Source organism: Hyperoodon ampullatus (genome assembly GCF_949752795.1).
Source record: "Hyperoodon ampullatus genome assembly, chromosome: 2".
Lineage (NCBI taxonomy): Eukaryota > Metazoa > Chordata > Mammalia > Artiodactyla > Ziphiidae > Hyperoodon > Hyperoodon ampullatus.
Genome location: NC_136915.1, coordinates 19,746,335 through 19,764,195, shown reverse-complemented (window position 1 = coordinate 19,764,195; position 17,861 = coordinate 19,746,335). Strand labels below are relative to the sequence as shown.

The following is a 17,861-nucleotide window of genomic DNA, read 5'->3' as shown; positions in this document are numbered from 1 at the left end:
GCCACAGAACAACTAAGCCCATGCGCCACAACTACTAAGCCTACGCTCTAGAGTCTGCGAGCCACAACTACTGAGCCCATGTCCCACAACTACTGAAGCCCATGTGCCTAGAGCCCATGCTCCGCAATAAGAGAAGCCACTGCAATGAGAAGCCTGCGTACCACAACAAAGAGTAGCACCCGACTCGCCGCAACTAGAGAAAAGCCCGTGTGCAACAATGAAGACCCAATGCAGCCAAAAATAAATAAATTTATAAATTAAAAAAAAAAAGGGAGAGAGCCATCAAATGTTCTCCGCCCAAAGATGCTCTTAACGCTGCAGCCAGGGAGGAAGGGAGATGCTTAGGAAGGGGGTTTCAAATAGGGCAGGAGACTGAGATTTTTTTTATTTTAATATTTTATTGCGGTATATTTGATGTACAATATTACATAAGTTTCAGGTGTACAACATAGTGATTCACAACTATAAAGGTTATATTCCATTTATAGTTATTATAAAATATTGCATATTCCCTGTGTTATACAATATACCTTTGTAGCTTATTTATTATACACAGTAGTTTTTACCTCTTACTCCCCTACCTTTATCTTACTCCTCCCCCCTTCTCTCTCCCCACTGGTAACCACTAGTTTGTTCTCTAAATGTGTGAGTCTGTTTCTTTTTTGTTATATTCACTAGTTTGTTTTATTTTTTAGATTCCACATATAAGTGATATCATTCAGTATTTTTCTTTCTCTGTCTGACTTATTTCACTTAGCATAATGCCCTCCAAGTCCATCCATGTTGCTGCAAATGGCAAAATTTCATTCTTTGTTATGGCTCAGTAGTATTCCATTGTATGTATACACCACATCTTCTTTATCCTGTCGTCTGTTGATGGACACTTAGGTTGCTCCCATATCTTGGCAATTGTAAATAATGCCTCTATGAACACTGGGGTGCATGTATCTTTTCGAATTAATGTTTTCATTTTTAAAATATATTCCCAGGAGTGGAATTGCTGGATCATATGGTAGTTCTATTGAATTTTTCGAGGAACCTCCATACAGTTTTCCATAGTGGCGGCACCAATTTGCATTCTTACCAGTAGTGCGCGAGGGTTCCCTTTTAGGAGACTGAGATTTTGTCTGAAGAGCTCCCTTGTGTATTCTCTCCCCAACACCCTCTCCTGAGGGGTCCCCAAGACACTAGGAAGAATGACAGGCACAGTGCTGCTGGGCCCCCTGAGGCCCCAGGAGGAGGCCAGGAGGGAAGCTGTGTCTCTGCACTGGGGCACAGCCTCCCCCAAACCTGCTCAGCCCCCAAGACCTGGCTCAGGTGTGTCTTCCTCATCACGTCCTATTGTAACTGCCTGTCTCCCCGTCTAGATTAGGGCTTATTTCCTAACGTCAGAGGCACCTTATCTTTTCCCTTCTGCATCCTCAGTGCCCACCAGGCCTAGGTATGAATGAACATGAGGGGAAAAAATTGAGATGGGAGCAGGGTGAGCAAAGGTGGGGAAGAAAGTTCCCACAGTGGCCACTCGGGAAGCCTGAGGACTTTGTTTTGGTTTTTGTTTTTTGCGGTACGCAGGCCTCTCACTGTTGTGGCCTCTCCCGTTGCGGAGCACAGGCTCTGGACGCGCAGGCTCAGCGGCCATGGCTCACGGGCCCAGCCACTCCGCAGCATGTGGGATCTTCCCGGACCGGGGCCCGAACCCGTGTCCCCTGCATCAGCAGGCGGACTCTCAACCACTGCGCCACCAGGGAAGCCCAAGCCTGAGGACTTTGGACAGTGAAGGAGGAAAAGGCTTCCCCTCCTGTCCTGCCTGTGCCACACCCCTGCACACACCCTCGCACATACCCCAACTGTGGCTGGGCGGGGCTGGTCAGTAGCTGCTGGAGGGGGCTACTTAGAGAGATGAGAAGAAACCCACTTCCATTTTCGCCAGTGATAACTTGTGAGCACTAAAGACTCATGTTTAGGTCACATCCCCTCCAGGTCTTCACAAAGTCTGGGGGCCCAGCCTCACGATCTCCATTGTCAGAAGGGGAATCAGATGAGAGAAGCTGAGGGTCTTCCCCAAAGCACCTGTCACGGTGGTGGGCGGGGCGGGGGGAGGTAGAATTCAGATCAGAGCTCCCAGCAGCTGAGAAAACCTCCCCTGATCTGTTTTCCATACAACCATGCCTGAGCTATGAGCTCCTTTCCACTGCAGTGGTGGGGCTAGAGTTGGATTGGAAGGGATGGAGCCGAGGGGAGGAGCTGTCTTTGGGAGGGGGTGGGGGTGGGGACAGCTCCACCTGTTGCTGCCGTCTTGGCAATGCTGGACCCAGGGAACGGCCCCTCCCTCTGTCGGCTCCCCCCCACCCCATAGTTCTCATCCATTGTCATCACACTGTTTCAGCGCTGCTATATTTAAGGCCCGTGCAGGCTCCAAGATCACATTCTTCTCCCGGTCCCCGCTGAGTCCAGGGCAAGAAGAAATCAAGGACCCTCTCATCCTCTGGAATCTTCTCCCCAGAGACACCTAAGCGGGCACGGCTGCTTCTGTGAGTCACCTCCAGGGATCAGGGGTGGGGAGGGAGACCTCCAGATAATGAGACCCTCAGCTTTCCATTGGCAAGTGGAGTGTGTGTGTGTGTGTGTGTGTGTGTGTGTGTGTGTGTTGGGAAAGGATCCTGGGAGATTGGGAAAGCAAAAGTATACATGTGCTTAGGTATCACCCCAAGTGGAAATGAGAGGGGATTCTAGAAAAAAATCTCTGCCCCATCACACTGTTCTGTGTGGCCCTGGGTCTTCTGAGCTGAGCCTTCTGTGATGTGAAAGCTACAAAACACACACACACGCACACACACATCATTTGGGGATGCCCTGAGAAGTGGAGGCTTTCCTGCAGGAATCAGGCATCAGCAGGGACCGGGATGGGCTAGCAGGTCCAGCAAACCTAGAGCAATCCTGGCGGAGCCCTGCTTGGCCGGCCCGGCAGGCAGGGGATGAGAGCAAGCCCGGAGGGCCCGCATGGCAAGGCGGGGAGGACGTCCGCCCAGCCTGGGCTCACTGGTACGAAACCGAGGCCAGCACTCCAGCCTCGGAAGCTGGTGGGGAGCATTCAGAGCACATCCCAGCCTGGGCAGGCTATGTCTCCGCTCCCGCCCACAGGACCCAGCTTTCTGCCATCAGGGCTCTGAGTCACTGTGGCTTGGTGCCCGTCTCTTCCACTCCTGAGGAACAGGAGAGGCTTCCTTGCCCCTTCTCACTGAGGGATGCCGTCAGGGGACCGGGCGGGGCAGGGCTGGGGGTGGGCGGCAGACAGACTGAGGCTTGGGAGGAAAGTGGAGTGGGTGGGGCAAGCCACACAGCAGGACCCCTGGCCCGCGGCTTTGCACCCTCCGGGGAGGGCAAGGGGCACGATTTCCCTTCGTGGCCCACGACACACTGCTGACCCCTCCTCAGCAGGCACACACAGCACTCCGGAGACAGGACTGGGAAGCTGCGAGCTCCTCCTTGCTGCCTAATCCTTAGCCTCAGTCATTGCTTTAAAAAGAATCGATGGCTCATCCACTAAAGCCAGGGGTCTGGTTGCAGGCGGCCCTGGAGGTCAGGGATGAGCGCCAGGCCCGCCCTGCCGCGCTAATTAGGAACAGAGCATTGGGGGAAGGGAGCCAGCTGCTGACGCCAGGGAACGTTAACCCTCAGCTGCTGGGGCCGGGACCATGTGTCCCAGGAAAGCTGGGGGCCTCCCTGCGCAGGGTGGTACCCAGCAGCTCTCTCCCTGGGCTGTGAGGAGGAAGGAACAGAATGGGCAGGCCAGTCATTCTCTGGGTGCAGGCAGACCCTCCTCCTCAGGAGGAGCCGGCTGGGAAGCCCAAGGGGTGACTGTCCCGTTGTGTTCAGCTGAGGTCACTGTAGGAGGCCAGAGAAGCCTCACGGGCAGCCCTTGGCCCCGGCGGAACACTCTGCAGCGACCCACTCTGCCTAGGGTGTCCTTTGTGGACGCCCAAGGGGAGCAAACTTTTAGGAACCGGAAGGATCAAATCCCAATAAAATTGACCCTTGGCAGCCCGAGCCCCCTGACACCCCAAAACAGGCCCTTTTAGTCCAAGGATCTCTGATGAGGTCAGCGGGCCCACCTCCCACATCATGGACTTAGAGAAATGGTCCCCCACGGGCGAGTTCCCACCCAGGTCAGAACACAGTCCATGCATACACACTCCACCACGGCCAGCAGGCCCCGAGGGAGAGGCACGGACAGGGCAGAGCCGGACCTCATAGAAGCAGACAGGAGAGGGCTGAGGGGGTGGGCCCCCCCTTCTGCTTCCGCCTTCATGCCCAGGGTCTACATCAGGGCCTCCCAGGTCAGAGGCCTGGCCCCGAATTCCCACCTGGAGAAGGATTGGAAGCCATTCCAGGGGTTCCACCAGGAATCCTAGAGCTTCAGCATCAGAGGGCCCTCAGAGGCCTGGTGGTGACACCGCACCCCAGATCTGGGAAAGAATGTAGTGCAAGAACCCAGAGCTAGCTAGCTGGGGGTCCCCCACTCTCCTCACCTGCCTCTCCATGTCCTGGACATCAGAGCGCTCAATCCCTCACCGTCTGGGAAGCTGAGACCCGGAGAAGGGAGGGCCTTGCCCAGGTCATGTGGTGGTGGTGGGGGGCAGGTACCGCTGGAAGCCAGGGACCGCTGGGGCAGCACATGGAGTGGTGGACAAGCCAGGCTGAGAGCACAAAGCCTGCCTCTGTCACCTGGGGCGGGTCCCCCCCCATCGGGCCTGAGCTCCCCTGTCTGCCCACGGGAGAGACAACCCCTACCGGCAAACCTCCAGAGATGCTGGCGGACCCCACGGGGAAAGGGTGGGTGGACGCCTGGTGGAGTGACCGTGTACCTTGGCTCGGCAGGTTGTCACTCTTGCAGCCATGACTCTGCCTCAGAGCTCGGGAGGTATGGGGGAGCCCCGGGCACCCCAGGCCGTGGCGGTGCACAGGCTGGAGCACCGCCGGGAAGAAGAGCAGAAAGCGGAGCAGAAGCACAGCCTGCAGATGGGCTCCTCCACGCGGAAATGGACCTTCCGCAGCAGGTGGGAGCCTCGGGGACCCGCCCCAGCCCCTGCCCTTCCCCCAGGGCCCTCGGTCTGACGGGGAGGCACAGCCCTGCTCTCTGGAGGCCCCAGTCTGCGGGGGGAGGCGTAGCCTTGACCTCTGTGTACTTCAGTTTGAGGAGACAGGCACAGCCCTGCTTTCTGAGAGCCCGGTGTGAGCAACGAGGCACAGCTGTGCCTGCTAGTACCCTGAGGTAGGAAGATGGATCCCCCAGCCAGACCCCCAGCCAAACCTGCAGGAGCCATGAACTCTCTTTTCCCGGAGGCAGCGAGGAAGAGTATCAGTTCAGCGCAGCAGACTACGCCCTCGCAGCAGCCCTGGCTCTCACGGCCTCCTCAGAGACATCGTGGTAAGTCAGGTGACCTTGCCAGAGAGCCCTGGGCTGGGAAGGGGTCATCCTGTCCAGTCCTCTGCCTCCCCACTGGGCTCCCACACTCAGCTTAAAGAACCTGCCCGAAGTTACACATCTAGAGTAAGCGGCTAGTCAGAGGTTTAAGCCCGGGGCTGACTGACCACAAAGCCCGCTACACCACCCTCTGGATGAGCCCTCAGGCAGTAGTGAGGGAACATCCCCGAGGGAGAGGCTGGTGGGGGTCTGTACTTCACCACCCAGCTTCCATGGTGGGGAAGGAGGCCGGGGATGGGGAAAGGAGCAAGGAAAGCAGCCCAAATTTTGGACACGAGGCCCAAGATGGGAAGGCCTCTGAGCCTGAGAGCATCAGGAGGCCTGGGTCCTGGTCCTGGCTGGCCTGGAGCAGGTTACCTAACCTCAGGTCCCTACCCTGTAGAATGGGGAGACTAAGACCTGTCCACCTGCTTGTAGTGAAAACAAGAAGAACAATGGTTTGTGAAAGAGCCTTACGAACTGTATCAATAGTATTCATTACGCACCTTCTAAAAGCCGGACCCACTCAGGGTATTTTGGAGGCAAGAGAGGATTAAAAGTTGCCCTTGTCCTCAAGAAGCTTTAAGTGTGGCCGGCAGTGCTGGGCGTGGGGAAGGCAGGGCCGGGGCGTCCCCACATCACCACCCCCAGGGTCTCCACCCCTGATGGCCTCCGTCACCGCAGGGAGGCCCAGCTGAGGCGCCAGACCAGCACCGTGCAGCTGGAGGAGCGAGGGCAGAAGCGGGTGGGCTTCGGCAATGAGTGGGAGAAGACGGAGATCGCCTTCCTACGGACCCAGTGGCTGCTGCGCCAGAGGCGAGACCGGAAGGCGCTGAGATGGAGGGTGAGAGGGATGGGCTGGGGCCTCCAGGGCCCTGGAAACTGCGACCCATCACACGCCATCCAACTCGACCTACCCCCTTCTCGAGAAGAGCTGGACATCCCAGTGCCCCTACCCTCTAGCTGCGTGACCTTGGTCAAGCAATAATTCTAACTGAGCCTTGGTTTTCTCATCTGTAAAATGGGTGTGTGTGGTACCACTGCTTGGTGTCGAGGTGGGAAGTAAATGAGATCAGGCTGGTAAAGTTACTTTCCCAGTGCCTAGAACACAGAAGACCTTCAGGGAAGGCTACTCCTGACAAATGTCAGGGATCTGAAGCCACTTCCATACCCCCTCCCTGGGCAGGACAACAATAGCTGTAATACTTACATGGGTGTTATCAGTGCCTATGTTTTTCACATATTAACTCATTTAATCCTCACTGCAACCCCACAGGAGGGTGGGGGAATATTATTATCATCCCCATTTTACAGATAAGGAAATGGAGGACTGGCCTATGGTCTCACAGCTAGTAAGTGGCAGCGTTTGGCCTTGACCCCACGCCCTGCCCTCTGTGGCACGCTGCCGCTCAGCCGCTGGGGTGGGGGGTGCTCTAGCCCATGTGGGCCCGACTCCAGAGCCTGGGTGTCGGGGGAAAGCTAACAGCAAAGACGGGGGAGAGGTGGTGCCCCGGCTCATAGAAGTCACAGGCCCCCTCCTGCCTCCAGGCAGAGAAGAAGGTCCGGGAAGCCAAGGAGCTGAGGGAGCTGTGTTCTGGACGTGGGCCCTGGTTCTGGATCCCGCTGCGCTCCCACGCCGTCTGGGAGCACGCCACAGTCCTACTGACCTGCACCGTCCAGGCCGCGCCTCCACCCCAGGTCACCTGGTAAGCCCCCGGGGGGCAGGAGAGAAGGGGTCCTTGCCCTGCCCCCACGCTCTGGGCCTCTGGGGGTTCCCTGAGTGTGAGTTCCTTACACCCAACACCTCCCTTCCAGGGGCCCGGCCCCTCCGCTAGAAGTTCCTGCCGCCTTAGAAAAGCTGCAGACCCACAGACCCTAAGCTCTGCCCGCCCCAAAAAGAGCAGCAGCTGCTGGGGAGGCTCAAGAGGGGTTATTCTTAGCTGCCTCCCAGCCAGCCTGGAGCTAGAAGTCTGGGCTGCCCGGGGAGCCAGCGCTTGTAAAAATATGATTCTGGTGGCATGTGAAGGCAGCTGCTCTGAGCTGGACATCTCTGGGGCTGCAGGAAGATGGGGGGAGGCAGGGAGGGCGGGGGCCCTGCAGTGAGAAGGAGCCCAGGCCTCGCGCTCTCTCTGCCAACGTGGTGTGTGGTCTCAACTACGCCTCTTAACCTCTCTGGTCCTGCCTCCATTTCCTGTTCTGTAAAATGGGTTGAAGACCTCCTGTCCGGCTTGCACGTGGTGAGGATTTAATGCCACGACAACGCGGAAGCCCTCAGAACTTGAAAGGTGCTGGGAAAGCAGGAGGTGCCATTCCTGGGAATGAACCCGTAACAGAACCACAGAGTTGAAGCCTCGCTGGCGGAGGCAGGCAGAGGCCGGAGCCTCCTGAATGCGCCTGGTGGAGGTGGGGGTGGAGAGTAGGAGAGAGTAGGAAAGTGATCCTTACAGTTGGTTTTTCTTTTTTTTTTTCCTTAAAGCATATATAATGCCTCAGAAGTCAGAGAAAGAAAAAGAGCTTAAGCCAAGAGCAATCAAGAAAAGTGTTCTGAGGGAGGTGGCCTTGGGGCTGGTCATTGCCAGATGGCATTCATTCAAATTCCTTGGGGACCAAGGCAGTGCGGTAGGAAGACCGCTCCCAACAGCCAGCCTGGGCTAAGTGGGGGTCAGCTGCTCAGCAGGCCTGGCCTGGCAGACAAGCCCTGCCCTGCCCTGGCACTGAGGCCCACATCTAAGCCATTCCATGGGAGCCCCTTGGGAGGGAGTCTTGTTTCCACCCTTGCCAGCAAGGTTGCCACAACCAGGAGCTGAGCATTCCTTGTAAGTGGCAGAGGCCAAGGCCAGGCCCACCTCCAGCCAGAGGGACTCAGGTGGCCCCCGGGGCTCCTGGCTTTGGGATGTGGCTTCCCATCATCAATCACCTCCGGCAGGGCCACATATCCTCCTGGGATTGGCCTCCAGAGCTCTGCCCAGGCCCTGGTAGAGACCCAGCCCCCCGGTCAGCAGGAAGATGCTGGCTGCCCAGGCTTGTCAGGCGAGTCCATTCATTCACCAATTATTGAGCACTTCCTGAATTCAGGGGCAACTTCAGGGCGAGTTAGGCAAGGCCCAGGCTGGCTATGTTTATACTGCAGAAGTGGGTCCTGGCCACAATTCATTAATGTCAGAATCACTCTCCCAGGCCAAGTAGCCTTCAAAAGTAAAATCTCACACCAAAATATGGGGAATTCCCTGGCGGTCCAGTGGTTAGGACTCGGCGCTTTCACTGCCAGGGGCATAGTTTCGATCCCTGGTGGGGGAACTAAGGTCCCACAAGCCGCATGGCCAAAAAATTAAAAATTAAAAAAATAAAGGGGGGAGGGGGTAAAAAACACCAGAATATGTAGGGGAAAAATAAACCTAGAAAAATAATAAAAATCTCACTCTTTTATGTGGGCCTCTCTGGGCCAGGCTCTAGGCTGGGTGCCTCGCCTTAGCTGTCTCACTTAATGCTGTTTTATGATTGGCTGCCATTCAGCCTCATCCTTCAAGGGCCTGCCGTACAGGCAGGAGACTGAAGCCCAGAGGGGGGCAAAATGAGACCTCAGGTCTCTGGCTGCCCAGGTTGTGCCCAGAGCTGCAGCTGCTGCTTTTTCTGGGAAAGGCAGAAAGCTGGCCAGGCCGAGTTGTCTGGAATGTTCCTGACAGCTGGCGGGTGGGGGGGGCTGACCTTGGACCCCAGGCCTGGGAGATGTGGAAAGATTGGGCACGCAGATTAGGCACCATCCTCCCCACAGGAGACTTAGTTGGGCTCCTTTCAGAAGAGGTCACAGCCTGGGGGCTGTGTAGTGGTGCGTGGGCACAGCACTGTTTGGTTGCCATGGAGACAGACGTGGGGGGTCTGTCCAAGGAAGGTGATGTACTGAGGTTGGGGTGCCCTCTCTTGGCCAAGGCCTACTCTTTGAACTCAACCACCCCTGATCCTGTCTTTTCATGCAAAGTTCTCATGGACACAGAGGCCCAGAGAGGGGGACTGATTTGCCCAAGGTCACACAGCAAGCTAATTTTCACAGACATTCACTCGCCAGCCTCGACTCCTCAGGCCTCCAGAACATACCCCAGTGGGCTGTGGACAGACACAAGGCCACCTCATTGTCCAGTGCCTGTGGCAGAGAATGGCAGAGAAAACCAGACCCCAGAGTTCACAGAAAACAAAAGGAAGTATCCAGGGTATAGCAGGGCAGGGCGATCTGCGGGGCCATGCTCGGGAATCACCTGGGAATTTTTAAAAATTACTGATACCCAGGTCCCGTGCCCAGAAACTCTGATTTCATTGATCTGGGCTTCAGACTGGGCATGGAGATTTCTTTAAAGGCTTAAATAAGATAGATCTTTTTTCTCTTTCATGTAAATGTCTGATGTAGACAGGGTAGGGCTGCTATGGCAACTCCACCCACAGATTCCTCAGGGACGCAGGCCTGTTCCCTCACACTGCTTCAGGGCACAGGCCTTCCTGCTTCGAGATGCAGCCCTCATGGCCATATTCTTGCCGCAGAATGGAGGGAAAGATGATGGGAAAAGGGGTAAAGGATGTCATCAGAAGCTTGTACTTACTTTCTGCTGACAAGACTTAGTTTAGTCACATGGCCACACCTAGCAGAAAGAGAGGCTAAGAAACATGTTATATTTACTTTAGAATAAGAGGGAGAATGGCTACTGGAGAACAATGAGCAGTTTCTGGTGCAAATTCTCAAAGGCTTACGTTCGGACTCTGAGCATGGAGATTGTTAAAGCTTCCTCTAGTGATTTTAACAAGAACTGAGATCAAGAACTGCTGTCTTGGGGTTGACGAGAAGGTAGGGATGGGGAACTTTCCTTGGTACCCCCTTCAGAGAGGAAGGAAAAGCTGGGGCCTGGTCCTTGGGGGGGTACCACTGGTAGGGGGAGGGGCAGATACCCCTAATTACAGCTCCCTCTTCTCACCCTCCAGAAGAGAATGAACACTTAAGCATCTACAGCAGGGGTTCCCAACCCCTGAACCATCCCCCTCCCCACCCCTCCCAGTCTGCGGAAAAATTGTCTTCCACGAAACCGGTCCCTGGTGCCAAAAAGGTTGGGGACCAGTGATATGTACATCCTTCAAGCTTTACATATCTTATCCCATTTAATCATCACAACAACCCTACAAGGTCAGTGAAATTATTATTCCCATTTCACAGATGAGGAAAACTGAGGTTCAGAGCAGTGAAAGTGCTGCCCTGGGTCACACAGGTAAGCAGCACAAAGCCGAGGTTGGAATCCAGGTCTGAGAGGCTCAGGATCCTTCCCACACGGAATCACACTGCCTTCCACAAACCACTGTGTCTCTACAGGTACAAAAATGACATGCGAATTGATCTCCGCCTCTTCCCTGCCGGAAAGTACCGAATCACCAATAACTATGGGCTGCTGACACTGGAGATTAGGAGGTAGGACCATGAGCCCTAGAGACCCAGGGTCCCCCAGTCCTAGCACTACCATGACCAGAGCAATGAGTCCAAACCCTTCCTCGGAGCTATGAACCAAGTCAGCCTCGTCTTCAGAAGTATCTGGGGTGCTTGTTAAAGTACTGATTTGTGGGATGAATTTGCCCCTTTTGCCCCCAGAGAGTCAGATTAAATAGGTCTGAAGTGGGGCCCAGGCATTTGTATTTAACAGACACCCCCATGTGATTCTAAAGCCTTGGAATACACGGTGAGAAATCTGGACTCAGAGGCTAGCAGCAAGGACTGAATGAATGTTGAGCTAGGCATGCGGGGAGAGCTCGTTGATGGAGGAGAGAAAACACACGTATACACACACACACACACAAAAGGGGAAGCAGCTGGAAGGAGAGAGGTAGGTAGGCCTTTCAGGAGGTGGTGAGTCTTAAGCATGTTTTTAAAAGAAGAGGCAGGATGTATGGAGGGAGAATATGAGCACAATCTGCCCCGAAGAGTGCATTATGCGTATGAGCTGCCAGGTGTTGAATTCCTCCGGGTGCTAAGCCCTGTGCTTGCTGCTTTACACATATGGTTGATAATGCCCACCACCATTCTCAACAATGCAGGGAAGCATTGTTCTGTCCGTGTTACAGACGAGAAAACTGAGGCTCTGAAAGATTAAGTGTCTTGCGCAGCCTGTACAGGGCAGGGCCTGGGTTTGAGTCAGTTCTCTCCATCTGGGTTCTTTCCCATACACCAAACCCTCCACCTCAAGCAACTCGGGCTTCAGAGACACAAATATGAACAGGACCCTCGGGAAGCAAAGTGAGGCTACATGGACATAAATACCTGACCATCCAAGGCTACAAAGAGAGGCGCCCCGTGGGCTGCACAGTCAGGGAGAGCATGCAGGGCTGGGCAGCCTGGAGGGACACATGGAACCGGCCCTTGAAACGAGAGGGATTCCTGCCCCGAGCAGCCAGGGGCGGTGAGGGGGCACCAAGGGGCCTCTCTGCTTGCTGATGGGGCTGGATGTGTGACTTGTGTCCTACCATCTACCCTCTTTGTCACCATGGTGCCCTGGGATGGAGCTGGCCCAAGCCTCCACTGGGAACAAGACAAGGCTGCCCTGGCTGGTGGTGAAAACCAGGCCTGCGGTTGAGAACCCCTGGGCATCTGGCCCAGTTCTGGCACAGACTGGCAGTGTACCTGGGGCAACTCCGGCTCCAGGGTTCTGCTCTGGAGGTGTTGATAGGGCCAGAGGCCGTGCCTGGGGGAGGGCTCGTCACCTCGGTTGAATTCCAGTTGCTCTGGGACTCTGGACAAGTCACTTAGCTTAAGTGTTCTGATAACAATCATATTTTCAAAGCACTTTCACCTGAGATGACTTAGGCTGCTGTTACGTCCCGAGATTTTCAGAGGAGGACTTGGAGAGGGACAGTGGCAGCCCAAAGGCCCCCAGCTTCTCAGAGGCAGGCCCTGACCTAGAGCCTAAAGTCCTCCCCCAGGCCTTCCCGTTAACCCCCGCCTTCCCCCCACACCCCATCTGCACGGGGACTTGAGTTTCCCGTGGAGCTCAGCCGTCTCGGGGGGATCATCTCCCTCCCTCCTTTTCAGATGCACCATTGAGGACGCAGCCACCTACACAGTGATGGTCAAGAACGCCTACGGCCAGGCCTCCTCCTTCGCCAAAGTCCTTGTCCGCAGTGAGTCCTGCCGTCACCAACAGGCCAGAAAGCCCACAGCAAACCCCAGATGAGAAGATGAGGACATGAGTCTGCGTCAGACTCGGGGAGGGACCCCCAGCCCAGGGGTATTTGGTCTGGGATCAGGTGACCAGGGCAGCCACCGGGATTCCCACTCCCCAGGGCCCTCAGAGCAAGTGAGAGTCTCCACCCTCAGACTGTACAACCTACATCCCTGTTCAAGGGGACCCCACCTGCCTGTCCCCAAAGAGTATGCTCATCCCACGGAGCTGGGCTTGGGTCCAGATCAAGCTCAGGGCCTCTGGGAGGGCGGTCTGGCTACCAGCGGTCCTCAGAGGCAAAGGCCGAGTCCTACCAGGTCCCCTCCTGACCCCCACTGCCCCTTTTGGCTTCTGGTGCATATTCCCCAGTTGGCTCAGGTCCCTCCTGGAGGGACACATGAGGCAGAGGAGACACTCAGGACTCTGCCGGGCCCCCATCCACATGTTGCCTCTGGCGCTGACTGGCCGTGGGAGCCTGGCTGCCATCTCACTTACCTGACCTCCCCACCTGCAAAGGGGGACTCCTACCACCTTCCTCAGATACTCCTGTGGATTAATTGAGATGGTTTAGGTAAAACTTGGCTGGATCAGGCTCTTGGGGGAAGGCTAACCCTCCCTCCCCCGACCCCATGGCCAGGGCCGAGCCCAGCCCAGAAGGCCACACCTTTGAACCCAAGGCTTTGCCCTCAGGGCCCCGAGAGAGAAGCTTCACGTGTGTGGGTTCATGCACACACACACACACACACACACACACACACACACTGAGCAGCAGACAGGCCGGAGTCTAGTCCCCACCTCCCAGCCTCTCATCGGACCTTCTTAAACTGCCCTTCACAGCCTCTCCACCCCTCTGCCCTGTTCCCCAAATCGCTCTTGGTAGGCAGCTGTCCCCGCTGCCAGGCCAGGCTCTCTGGGTGGAATCTGAGCCGTCCCTATAGGCAGTGCCCAGAGTCAATTGCAAGGTCAGGCATCGGGCCCTTGGGCCCTGCCTTCCTCTGTCCGCCCATCCTTCCCATCATTTCATCCACATCCACATCCCTCCTCCATCAAGGCCATCCCAGGGGCCAGTGTCATGTCCTGGCTTCAGGCTGCTGGGGTGCTCGCTAGGTGACTATGCCTCAGTTTCCTCATTTGTATGAGAGGATAATAATGACAACAACAGACAAGGCTGCTGTGGATTAAACGAGTTAATAAGCAGCACGTGGTACACGCTATGTGAATAAAAACTGTTCTCACTATCCCCTGGTGGTCCGTGTCCACACCACCTTGGACTTCACCCTGAAGCCTCCAGGAGGCTCTCTTAGCACTGCCCTGGACCCACCAGAAATCCCAGTCTGACCAGGCTCCACCTGTAGGACTGTGATTCTGGCGGTGGATTTGGGTAAAGGAAGGAAACCACCATTTATTGAGCACTGACTGTATGCCAGGCCCCTGCTGAGGGCTTTGTTCATGTGAACTCATGTATTCAGAACCCCACCACCACCACCATCAGGGAGGAATCAGGAAGGAACTGAGGCACAGAAAGGCTGGGGAACTTTCCCCAAGCCGAAGGGGGAGCCACTGCCAGATCAGGATTCAAACCCGTGACCAAAGGCCATGCCTCCAAACTCCAGTAGGAACGTGGGCTCTGAGCCTTCTCCAACTCCATTTGCTCTGGGTTTTCAGCTTACCTGGGGAAGGATGCTGGCTTCGATTCGGAGATCTTTAAAAGTAAGGAGGCTGGGGGAGGGATGGGCCTTCAGGGAGGAGGGTGTCTGGGGCTCCTCATCAGGGCCCCCAACAGTCCCCTTTAGAATATAGCCATCCGCTGCCCACAAAGGGATGTCCACGTGTGGTTTGCCTATAAACTGTTAATACCCGTAGACTGGTTTCTGGGGTCCCTAGGCACCCCAGAGCTGCCTCCAGCTGCTGCACTCTCAGTGGCCAAAACTGAACGAGAAAGGCAAATCCAAAAAGACAAACCAGTATTTGCCATTTCAGCTCATCTGGTCCCCCCTAGAGAAATCTCTTCCCCACCCCTGGCCCCCAGGATCAGGCCCCCTCTTCTCCTTGTTAATACCACCTGCAAAGCTGTGAATCCTGACCCGAGGAGTGGGGACACCCCAGAAGGGTCCCCACTTGCATCTAAGCCCCAGGCTAGGCTGGCAGCCTCAGAAGACTTCTGCCCTAAATTTCTGTTCCCACCCAGGACTGATGTTTGGCCCCAACGTGGAATTCACATCGGTGCTGAAACCGGTCTTCGCCCGTGAGAAGGAATCCTTCTCCCTGTCCTGCCTATTTTCTGAAGATGTATTAGACGCCGAGCAGAACATCCAGTGGTTCCGAGATGGTGAGGACCCCTAGTCCTGGCCCCTAACCTGCAGAGGCAGAGGTGGAAGCCAGAGAGGGACTAGAGCCCTGGCTCCATCCCCACCCCTGGGACCCCCGGTGGAGAGAGGAACTCAGCTATGCCCGCCCCCTAACTGGTACAAGCTGGGCGATGGGTGCCGATGAGGTAGACGGAAGCAGAGCACAGCCAGGTGGGTTCAGATCAAGTCACCCTGCAAAGTGTCACCGAGCACCCGTGGTGCCAGGCCCTGTGCTGGGTGCCGGGGCAGGGTTAGGAACAGACATGCATGAGCTCAAGGGGCTCTCCATCCGGGAGGAAGCAGGAAGCCAAAACACAATTGCACACGGCCCGTTGAGAGCCTGTGGCTGGCCAGGCACCAGCCCAGCCCTTTACATCTATGAGCTCGACATCAGCACCCTAGGGGTAGGTGATGACATTTGAAGCAACAAGAACAGAGACCAAGGCCAGGAGCAGGTCAGCCTGAGGAGGGTCAGGGCAGGTTGTGACAATTGCCTCGGGCTTTTCAGAGTCAGGGTTGTAGGTGCAGGTACATAACTGCTACTCGTGAGCTGGAAGATGCAGGGGGGTGGGGGGTCATGGGCCAGGGCTGGGGAAGGCCGGTCAGCCAGGGAGGAGAGGAACAGCTGGACCTCCTGCCCCATTCGTGACCAGGCCTGCAGCCAAAGGGCCAGGAGCACAGCCCCCTGACACCCCAGAGCTTCAGCCTAGGGAAGCTGCCCCTGCTGGGGGCTGGAGTGGAGGAGTGGAAAAGACACAAACCCTGGGAAACAGCTGCGATAACAGGCCAAGAGATTTCCCAAACCTGCAGGTCTTCCGGAACAGAGGTGCTGACAGGAGGGAGGGGCCTTTGCGTGGCACGAAGAGCAGGATGGTGCAACAGCAGGACCGCAGGGCGAGGCCCTGGAGCCCCAGAGCCCCTTCCCCTTCCCCTCACTAAGGTCCCGCCTGCCCAGTCCCCACCCGCCTCACTGACACCCCAACTCTTTCAGTAAGTCCCCTACCCCTTTCCTGAGTCCCCATCCCCCCCAACAGACCCCCCTCCCTCCATTAAGCTCACACCCCCTGCCCACCGAGCCCCACCTCCTTTCTCGAGCCCCCAGCATCCCGAAGAGCCCCTGACCCTCACACAGGGCCCCATCTCTCTTGTTCCCACTTCTTCACAGGGCCTCTGCTCACCCAGCCGCTGACCACTTCCCTGAGCCCTCATTACCTCACTGAAGCCCCAGCCCCTTCCCTGGGCCCAGCCCTGCCACCCCCCGCCCGCCTCAAGCCTTCTGCAGAGGAGAGTTCAGAGGCCACCTTGGCAGAGTCCTGGAGGTCACCACCCCCTCCCCAACTGCGCAGCAGAGCCTCAGGCTCTAGCCAGGCCAAGCTCACCTCTGCCTAGACCCCCAGAGCATCTGTGGGTTCCCAGGTGAGGCCCAGATTCCCCACGAGCTCACCCTGGACCCCTCCCTCTGCAGGGAGGCTGCTGAAGTCCTCCAGCCGCCGGCAGATCCTCTACGCAGACCGCCAGGCGTCCCTGAAGGTGTCCTGCGCCTACAAGGAGGACGAGGGTCTCTACACGGTCCAGGTGCCCTCGCCTTTTGGGCTCCGGGAGCAGAGTGCCTATGTGTTTGTGAGAGGTGAGGGGGCGGTGGGGGACCGGGGCTCTGCCTTGACTGATTTGCTGTGGGACATTTGGGCGAGTCCCTGCTCCTCGAGGCCTCGGTTTCCATGCTATATATTGGGGGTGCTGGGGCAGAGTCTCTCTAAGAATCCCCGTGCATCCCATGACCCTCCAAAGGGACACAGCCTGAGAGTCTCAGACGTGGAGACAGCTGGAGAGGGAGGGCTGATCGTGGGCTGGGATCATTCTAGTCCTGGTTGATTTCTGTCTCCTGGCTTTGCCACTTCACTAGCTGGGTGATTTTGGGTAATTCACTTCTCCTCTATGAGACTCAGTTTTCCCACCTGCAAGATGGGGCGTTGCGCCGGGACTCAGAGATTAATTATGCCAATTGTTCAGGTGTATGGCGTAGAATGGGCCCCTGATAAACGGTACTCCTACCCCCTACCCCCAGATGCTGTTGTTTGAAAGGAAGAGGCTGTTATGCAGGTCCTGCTCCTCGAGATCAAACTGAGCCCCTGGGGGGTGGTGAATGAGAAGAGGATGAGGGGTGAGAATGGGAGGGGGTCTGTCACCAAGTGGACATTGACTGGAAGAGCCTCCCCCCCACTCTCTTCCCACCCCCGCCCACCCCGGGCTTCAGATGCTACAGCCGAGAAGCCCGGGGCTCCAGGATCCCCCCTGAATGTTCGATGCCTGAACGTGAACAGGGACTGCCTCATCCTGACGTGGACCCCACCCAGCGACACCCGTGGCCACCCCATCACCAGCTACTCCATTGAGCTGTGAGTCGGTCTCTTCTTCAGTGGCAGAGCCCATGGGAGTAGATGGCTCTGTGAGGATAAGCGTGGGGGCCACAGGAAAGAGGGACCCCCATGCCTGTCCTTGGAACAGGGCAGGAGGTAAATGTGTTATTTAGGGGCAATAGAAGGGTGTCCGCCCCTGGAGTCAGCCGCTGCCCTCTAGACCCTTTACAGCAGGAGCTGCCACTGGGAGGGGCAAACATCAGTGCTTGAAACCTGAGCACATGTGGATGCTGTCCTCCCTGAGTGACGGAGACAGAGTAGCACTGATGCGGGAGGGAGGGGGCACACCAGGAAAGGGAAGGCCTAGAACATCCCACCTCCTCCACCTGCCGCCGGCTCCGAGGCCCTAGCTGGAGGTAACCTAATCCAGCCACTCGAATCCTTACAACAATCCCTATCTAAGGGGGAGGGGGACTCCCTAGTGCCCCATTCTACAGATGAGCAAACT

At 56.5% G+C, this 17,861-nt stretch overlaps 1 protein-coding gene across 1 annotated transcript in view; it reads left to right on the top strand.

The window, feature by feature from the left end:
* Positions 1–4,896: 4,896 nt before the first annotated feature.
* Positions 4,897–17,861, top strand: part of MYOM3 (myomesin 3) — a gene marked incomplete at both ends in the record, with an annotated part of 44,033 nt that continues 31,068 nt past the window's right edge. The window contains 10 exons of the mRNA XM_079697264.1: positions 4,897–5,057; positions 5,348–5,428; positions 6,149–6,308; positions 7,013–7,170; positions 10,812–10,907; positions 12,519–12,607; positions 14,314–14,358; positions 14,837–14,977; positions 16,462–16,623; positions 17,251–17,392. Coding sequence (XP_079553390.1) covers positions 4,897–5,057; positions 5,348–5,428; positions 6,149–6,308; positions 7,013–7,170; positions 10,812–10,907; positions 12,519–12,607; positions 14,314–14,358; positions 14,837–14,977; positions 16,462–16,623; positions 17,251–17,392 — 1,235 coding nt within the window. The remainder of the gene's footprint in view (positions 5,058–5,347; positions 5,429–6,148; positions 6,309–7,012; positions 7,171–10,811; positions 10,908–12,518; positions 12,608–14,313; positions 14,359–14,836; positions 14,978–16,461; positions 16,624–17,250; positions 17,393–17,861) is intronic.